At 29.8% G+C, this 9,558-nt stretch overlaps 2 protein-coding genes across 2 annotated transcripts; both read left to right on the top strand.

Moving 5' to 3' along the window:
• The first annotated feature begins 552 nt into the window (after nucleotides 1–552).
• Nucleotides 553–906, top strand: LOC148253141 (uncharacterized). Its single transcript, XM_088208553.1, has one exon. The coding sequence runs from the start codon at nucleotides 553–555 to the stop codon at nucleotides 904–906; it is 354 nt and encodes a 117-aa protein (XP_088064679.1).
• A 7,449-nt stretch (nucleotides 907–8,355) lies between these two features.
• On the top strand, nucleotides 8,356–8,709 carry LOC148253140 (uncharacterized). Its single transcript, XM_088208552.1, has one exon. It carries the CDS (start codon nucleotides 8,356–8,358, stop codon nucleotides 8,707–8,709), a length of 354 nt encoding a protein of 117 aa, XP_088064678.1.
• The last annotated feature ends 849 nt before the right edge of the window (nucleotides 8,710–9,558 follow it).

Raw genomic sequence — 9,558 nt, 5'->3', positions numbered from 1 at the left:
ATTAAAAACCTCTAAATCATCCTAGTAGGAATTTTTTATTTTCAATGAGTAATGCAAATTCTTTTTGTAGTGTCGATCTGATTTGATGAAGTATTTGTAAACAAAGAATATGCTTGATCAAAAAGCAACGTGAGAATTTATTTTGTTGTAATGAAGCTTTAATTCTTTAAATTAGTAAGAAGACTCGGTCTTTGTTTAATGCACATTCGTCTAATTAAGAAAAAAAGATACCATCGTAGACTTACTATACAAAATTTTGTCCATTAATTGGAGCTTCTATAAGCAGGAGTGAATTATTCTCTAGGAACCTAACATAAATCATCAGTTTCGATAAACGTTTAAGTAAATCAACAGTTAGAATTCACTCCAAAATTAACGATTTAGTAACGACTGAGTTAATATTAAAAATAGTATTAAACAAGCTTAATTACTCACATTTCTACTATAGCATAAATAGTCGCTCTATTCGTTTCAATTTTTCATTGCAATAGACTGCTCTTGATCAATTAACTCCTAGTAATACGAAAAGACAAAAAAATTTACCAATCAAACATGTCAGGCAAAGCTCAACAAACCATTCAATTACTGCTTCTGGCCACTTGGATTGCAATGTTGGTGCAACCAAGTCACACCCAGCTATTACCTGGATTTCCAGGAATTCCTGGACTTCCAGGAACTTCTCAAATTAATCAGTGTTTGGCGTCCTTTAATGGTATTGAAGGATGCTTGCTGTCACTTTTCACTTTTCCAATTGGAGGTCTTACCCCTTCCTCTTCTTGTTGTAATGCAATTCTAAATATCAGCAAGAGTTGTTGGTCAGTTTTTTTCCCCTTAGCCCCTTATGCTCCACAACTGATTCAGAACTTTTGCGACACTCCAAAGGCATTCGCAGCATCTCCTAAATGAGTTTCTTTTTTTTTTTTTTTATTTTAAATTCAACAGAAATTAACCAATTTTTAGTTCTCCTAAGTCATTAATATAGTGGAGATTTATGGTTTTATTTTATTTTATTATGGCAAAGAGAATATACTTTAGCTATGTGATTGAAGTTTAAATTTATTTTTCCAAATAATTCTAGCCAAAATAAAAATTAATTTTCTTTTAGTGCATTATTTGTTTTCTTATAGACTTCTTCCTTTTTGTTTCAAAGCTATGAATATATAAGCAAGTACATTCTCAGGCTTTCTTTTTTGCTTCAATTCTAATCCCTACAATACATTTTCATATAATTCTTAATGTGTATAATTATAATATTACTTTTACACTAGTGTCACATTTTTAAATTATCTAAAAAATTAACAGGAATTGATCAAATCAGGCCATGAGAACAAAGAGAGAATAAATTATGCAGAAATTTTTTATAAAAAAAACCCGCAGAAAACTATCAAGAATACATAATATAAGTACAAATGATTTAGATATTTTTTATAAATATTGAACTATAATGTTATAAATGTTGCAATGTTATAACGTAAATATATCTAAAAGTTTCATAATTGGCTGAATTTAAATATACATGTATATACATATATGTATATATATATATAAACTAAATTCATCTTCTTCAAAAATCCAAAAGAAATCAACTAAAATTAGGTGTATTCAGTGTATCAATAGAGATTTTTAGATTTTAGCTTTATCCAATTTAGGTTTAAATTCATTTTTTCTTTCAATTCTCAGCAAAATAAAGGTTGATACACCCTTTTCTTTTTCTTTGACTTCATTATTCAATTTTTTTGTTCTCACATGCTAAGCATACATGCCAATCAATATTCTAATCGCATATATATATATATATATATATATATATATATCATCAATTTGAGATGTCCATATTTTTCTTATGTAATTTTTCTAAATGTTAGAGTTTTGGTTATTTTAATTTTCTAAATGTTCTCTTTTTAATATTATAATTAATTTATAATAAATTAATATTTATTTTTTAAAAAAAGATTACCATGTTTCTTTTTAATGAATTTACTAATTAATTTTAAAGAATTTTTTAATTTAATTTTAAGGTTTTTAAAGTTTTAAACATAGTGCCAAATGCTTTCACAATTTTAAGATTATTATTTTTATATAATTCATATAAATCGCAAATATGTACAAACTCAAAAAAACATATTATTCCTTTAAAAAAAATATATATTATAAAAAATAAATTTTAAAATTTAAATTTATAGTACTTTCTAGTTTTAAACACCATGTGTAATTATTCAAAATACTCTAAGTCCTTTTTAATAAATTTTATAGTATTTCAATACATATATACTACCAATTTGTGTTAAAATTTAACCCCAAATTTAATGGCTTAATTAGTAACCACTTCATTAATGGTTTAATTAAAATATGATATAAATTTTGAGTGCGGAAGCGAAATAAAAAGTTCTGACTAATATCCCTTACACAATAACCGAAATGTACTAACAATATGAAAGAATAAGTTAACTAAAGGAAATACTAGAAATGAAATATTATAAAGAAAGCTATAAAATATTTAGGCATCTACTTGCCGTCTTCCTGCGGAATGGGCTCGTGAACCAAGTCCTCCTTATATGAAATAGTTAAGTAAGGATGTCACACTATATCACTGTCACAAAAGTAAAGGTTGGTAGAAAAACAAAAACGACCAATGGAGTACAATTTTTAACAAATTCATTAATCAATAATAAAACCATTTACTATCCACTTACCTCGGTGAGATTTATGAAAATGACCCATAGAAACAATAACATCAAAGATATCATGAATTCATACATACTCTGTAACATAGCACATGTCATACTTTTATTTTTCAATCATCAAACAATAATTTTCCTCTTTTATCAGCCTACCAGTATCAATGGGGATCCATAGGGGTCCCCGCTACACGTGAAACATTAAGTTAAATAACTTAATTCCAGAGCCGTCCCCATACCCCGTTCGGTATGGGTGCCAAAACATTTAAAGTCTTCATACCTCATCCGGTATGAGACAACGTTCCCGATAGGGTTCCTTATGGAGCTGGTCCGTCCACCATCTCCCAGGATATCTAGTGAGACTATCAACTTATCCATTTATCAATTCACATACCCTTTTCCATTCTTTTCTTAGTTTTCTATTTCTCACATAAATGTGAATACTTAAACAAGTAACGTGCATTCAACGAGGCAAGCATACACTAAATCCACGAAACCAAGCAACAGTGAATCATGCATCCGAAACCATAGAATAAATAAGCCACCTATCGTAACGCATTTAAAACCATAAAATAAATAAAACAGGAACTGACCGAAAAGTATATCAGATTCGGGCTCCATTAGCAACCTTAAGTAATTACGTGTATCTATATAATTCATAAAATACAGTTTTATCATTCAATTGAACTTTAATTCCACGATAGGAAATAGGGTGAGGGATCCTTACTTGATTCGAAGTCTAAAATCGATTTTTCACTGCGCCTACGGGTAGTCCCTAGATTCCCTGAATTTTTTTTTGGGAACTGAAACGCACTTACAGTACCTGCACATGTCCCCAAATAACTCAAAATCACATTCAGGGCCTACTCGACCAATTTTAAAATTCCGTCACGGCGGTGATCCGCCTTGGGTTGGTTGTTTCCGACCGTTTTCGGCCGAATTCGGCCAAACTTGTATTGGTTCCTGTGATAAAATACCCATAGGGCCCTCGGTGGGCTGAAAAAATATAGAAAATCGAAACTTATCGGCGGATATAAATATCAGTTGGGCTGGCATGATTGTAATGTTATAGCCCACGAACTCGGCCGACTGTCAAGCTCTGTTCATCATTTCCATGTTCGGGAGACATTACCCAATGTGATATTTGCACTACTTAATTAATTAATGCATTATTTTTTTTTTAAAAAAACATATTATTAAAAACATATTTTAAAATTCAAATTTATTATACTTTCTAATTTTAAACACCATGAGTAATTATCCACAATAATTTAAGTCATTTTTAATAATTTTTATAGTATTTAAATATATATAATAAAACTTTAAAATTTAAATCCAAAATTAATGGCTTAATTAGTAACCACTTACCTAATGGTTTAATTAAAAGATAACAGTAAAGAAAATTTATGGTTTGGGGGGTTTTTATTAATAAAAATACTAATTAAAAACCTAAAATCACTATTATATAAACACCAACTCTCTTTGTTTCAACCATTCATCCCATTAGCCTTCTCTTCATCAACCAATTCTTTTTCCGTCGGAACATAACTCCAATCAAGCATGTCAAGCAAGGCTCAACAAAGCATTATAGTATTGTTTATAGTTACATGGATTACAACGTTGATGCCATTAACCTACTCTCAACTAATACCAGGATTGCCTAGATTTCCAGGATTACCTGGAATTCCGGGAACACCAGGACTTCCGGGAATTCCTAAAATTCCTGGACTTCCTGGAACTCCGGGACTTCCGGGGATTCCTGGAATTCCGGGAACTCCGGGACTTCTGGGACTTCCGGGAACTCCGGGACTTCCGAAAATTCCTGGACTTCTGGGAACTCCGGGACTACCGGGAACTCCGGGACTACCGGGAATTCCGAAAATTCTGGGACTTCCGGGAACTCCGGGACTACCGGGAATTTCAGGAATTCCGGGACTTCCGGGAACTCCGGGACTTCCGGGAATTCCTGGAATTCCGGGACTTCCAGGAACTCCAGGACTTCCTGGAATTCCGGGACTTCCGCGAATTCCTGGAATTCCGGAAACTCCAGGATTGCCTAGATTTTCAGGAGTTCCAGGAATTCCAAGACTTCCAGGAATTTCAGGATTGCCTAGATTTCCAAGGATTCCAGGAGTTCCAGGAACTCCAGAATTTGCTCAGATTAACCAGTGTTTTGCATCACTAAATAGCATTCAGCGATGTCTGCCATCGCTTTTCACTTACCCAATTAGTGGTCTCACCCCTTCCTCTTCATGCTGCAATGCATTTTTAAATATCAACGAAAATTGTTGGTCATTTATTTTCCCCTTAGTCCCAAATACTCCACAACTGATTCAGAACTTTTGCAGCACTCAAAAAGCATCTCCACCACCTCTTGAATGAGTTCAGCTTTTTCAAGCCCCATGGAAAATCAACCAATTTCTAAGTACCCTAAATTAAGTAATTCATTGGAGATTTAAGATTTTATTGTATTTTCTTCTGATAAAGAAATGTTTAGTTTGTTGAATTGAGCTTAAATAGTTTTGTTTAATGCAAGTAATTCTATCATAAATAAAAATTGAAAAACATTAATTTAGTTCATTTTCTATTTTCTTACATTTGTTTTTCTTTTTCCTTTTCAACGTATCTATATATATAGTTATTTTTGCTTCTCAACACATATATAGTTAAATATATTATCAACCATCATCAATAGATCGGTATTAATAGAATTTGCTCCTAATAGATCCAACGGCTTTTTATAATCCCAGTAAATCTTACAATTGAATTTCATATTAGTCTTGAAATATATAATTATCATATGATTAAATAATATTAAAGGTACTAATAATTCATATCAAAGAGATAAAGTATTTTTGATACGATATTCACAACATTCAAATTTTTCAAAATATTAAATATTTTTCTGACCATTCAAAATCATCAAAGAGATTCGTGAGAACTATTATTTCTGTATAAACGTAATTAGATATTTTTCTTATACCTCTTTAAATACTTTACAGAAGGACAACCACAATATCTCAATGAAATCAAAGGTAACTATATGGTTAGGAAGAATTACTTATTTCGTATTTAAATATATCATTGAAAATCTTATTGAGAGACACATTCACCGAGATATACAATACTATGTATGCAAAATGTAATAAGATTTATTTAGTTATTTATTCAACAAAGTGTATAGTTAGTATATACCTCCTATATATACACGCAAAAACATAACATCAGATTCTAAAGATTTCCTCATTTTCAATTAAAAAAAAATGCAATTTTTGTTTTAGTGTTTTGACAGAGTTTGATTAAGTATTAGAATGCAAAGAACAAACTTAACAACATGAATTTGTTCTCAGTTTTAATAAGTTCTATAAATATGTATTAAGAGAAAGTTTAAAATCCACATAATATTATATTTTATATCCCCATACGAGATTGGCCTAGGAGAATATTATTATTTTATTATTGTTATGCGGGTGTAGAAAAACTTCTTATTGTAGCTTTAAGACAGTAATCCGTAGACAATGAGAGTGATACATTTAATCAGAAAAAATGTTATCATGATAGATTTAGTATATATAATTTTTTCTCTTAGTTAGAGCTTGGATAAATTCTTTTTAAAAAAAAAAAAATATTTTTTGGGTAGACTAAGAGACGACAAAATCCCTGTAGATAAATATAAATTATCATATTCTATAACTAATGTTCAAGTAAATCTACCGTTAGAATTTGATCCAAAATTAATAACTTAATAACCATTAAATTAATGTTGTAATTTAAAAATGGTAATTAAGAATCTCAATAAGTTTCATTTCTGTTATAAAATAAATACTCATTCTCTTCATTTCAACCGTTCATCCTTGTAAGCTGCTCTTTTTTATCAATCAACTCTAGTACTAACAAAAAGTAAAAAATCTACTAATCAAATATGTCTAGCAAAACTCAACAAGCTGGTCCACTATTGCTTTTGGTCACATGGGTTGCGATATTGGTCTAACCAGGACACGCCCAGTTGCTACCAAGATTTCTGAAAATTTCAGGACTTCCAATAACTTCACAAATTAATCAGTGTTTAGCATCTTTGAGTGGCATTCAAGAGTGCATGTCATCACTTTTTACTTTTCCAATTGGTGGTCTTAACCCTTCCTCTTCCTGCTGCAACACATTTGTAAATATCAATTATAAATATCAATAAGATTTGTTGGTCTCTTTTTTTCCCCTTAACCCCTTATACTCCACCACTGATCGAGAACTTCTGCAACATTTAAAAGTCATCTTCACCTCATGCTAAATAATTTCCGTTTCTTCAAATGCAAAAGGAAATCAACCAAATTCTAGTGCTCATAAGTTAGTAAGTTAGTGGAGATTTAATGTTTTATTCAAGTAAGAAGGAAATGCTTGGTTGGGTTAATGAGGTATAAATCTATTTTTGCAATTCATTATAAATAAATTAGAAAATCAAATAATTTTCTTTTAGTTAATTTCCTTTTCGCTTCTAAGCTATGATTCTCAAGCATTGACATGTGCACATTAGTCTTAACCAACTCCTTTTGTTGGTGCCAACAATGAATTAATTTTTAAGGGGAATTTTATGGTTAATCACTAATGTGATGTTGGCTATTAAATTCACTAAAAAGTGTAATGAAATTTTACGGTTAATCGCTTAATGTCCTAAGAACAAAGAGAAAATAAATTACGGAGACGTTAACCAAAAAGAGCCCCACTAAGAAACTAACCAAAAAAAAAAAAATTATATAGATAAGACATGACCCAAAATTATATTCAAAACTGTATAAGCTAAAGTTACATCGTTATTTATAATTATAAGAAAACTACTAGACCTTCCCCAAAGAGATGATATTAGAACTACCATTTCTATAAATATGCAATTAGAATCATTCTTATATGTGGTTTGGTGATTATTTATTTCTTAAGATTAGTTATGATTGGCGTTCTGTTCTATTTAAGTTAATGAAGGAACACAAAAAAATATACAAAGTCTAAGAGTCTAAAAAGGATAGATATTCGATTTGATAAACTCGAAATTCTAAAAGGGATAGACATCCAATTCTAACAAACTCTGTATTTAATTTTTAAGGAGTAATTATTCTCTTAGTGAATTAAAAACCTCTAAATCATCCTAGTAGGAATTTTTTATTTTCAATGAGTAATGCAAATTCTTTTTGTAGTGTCGATCTGATTTGATGAAGTATTTGTAAACAAAGAATATGCTTGATCAAAAAGCAACGTGAGAATTTATTTTGTTGTAATGAAGCTTTAATTCTTTAAATTAGTAAGAAGACTCGGTCTTTGTTTAATGCACATTCGTCTAATTAAGAAAAAAAGATACCATCGTAGACTTACTATACAAAATTTTGTCCATTAATTGGAGCTTCTATAAGCAGGAGTGAATTATTCTCTAGGAACCTAACATAAATCATCAGTTTCGATAAACGTTTAAGTAAATCAACAGTTAGAATTCACTCCAAAATTAACGATTTAGTAACGACTGAGTTAATATTATAAATAGTATTAAAAATAGTATTAAACAAGCTTAATTACTCACATTTCTACTATAGCATAAATAGTCGCTCTATTCGTTTCAATTTTTCATTGCAATAGACTGCTCTTGATCAATTAACTCCTAGTAATACGAAAAGACAAAAAAATTTACCAATCAAACATGTCAGGCAAAGCTCAACAAACCATTCAATTACTGCTTCTGGCCACTTGGATTGCAATGTTGGTGCAACCAAGTCACACCCAGCTATTACCTGGATTTCCAGGAATTCCTGGACTTCCAGGAACTTCTCAAATTAATCAGTGTTTGGCGTCCTTTAATGGTATTGAAGGATGCTTGCTGTCACTTTTCACTTTTCCAATTGGAGGTCTTACCCCTTCCTCTTCTTGTTGTAATGCAATTCTAAATATCAGCAAGAGTTGTTGGTCAGTTTTTTTCCCCTTAGCCCCTTATGCTCCACAACTGATTCAGAACTTTTGCGACACTCCAAAGGCATTCGCAGCATCTCCTAAATGAGTTTCTTTTTTTTTTTTTTTTTAAATTCAACAGAAATTAACCAATTTTTAGTTCTCCTAAGTCATTAATATAGTGGAGATTTATGGTTTTATTTTATTTTATTATGGCAAAGAGAATATACTTATAGCTATGTGATTGAAGTTTAAATTTATTTTTCCAAATAATTCTAGCCAAAATAAAAATTAATTTTCTTTTAGTGCATTCTTTGTTCTTATAGACTTCTTCCTTTTTGTTTCAAAGCTATGAATATATAAGCAAGTATATTCTCAGGCTTCCTTTTTGCTTCAATTCTAATCCCTACAATATATTTTCATATTATTCTTAATGTGTATAATTATAGTATTACTTTTACACTCATGCCACATTCTTAACTTAGCTAAGGAATTAACAAGAATTGATCAAATCAGGCCATGAGAACAAAGAGAGAATAAATTATGCAGAAATTTTTATAAAAAAAAACTCACAAAAAACTAGCAAAAATACAGAATATAAGTAAAATTTAGACATTTTATATAAATATTGAACTATAATGTTATAAATGTTGCAATGTTATAACGTAAATATATCTAAAAGTTTCATAATTGGCTGAATTTAAATATACATATACATTGTAACACCCAAATTTATTATTTTTATTTTTTAATTTATTTTAATTTATATTAGAATTTTTGTTTAATTTTTCAATATTTAATTTATAAGCTTTTAATTTAATTTAATTTAATAAAAATAAAAATAATAATAATGACAAAATAAGGTAAAATTATTTTTGGGATTTAATTAAAATTGATTTTGGAAAAAAGGGGTGAAAATTAGGATTTTGGGGGTGTTTTTGAAAAGAAAATCGGAAAC

Source organism: Carica papaya, chromosome 7, assembly GCF_054855325.1.
Source record: "Carica papaya isolate Zhongbai chromosome 7, ASM5485532v1, whole genome shotgun sequence".
NCBI classification, from domain to species: Eukaryota; Viridiplantae; Streptophyta; class Magnoliopsida; order Brassicales; family Caricaceae; genus Carica; species Carica papaya.
This window is presented reverse-complemented; position numbering and strand designations above follow the sequence as displayed.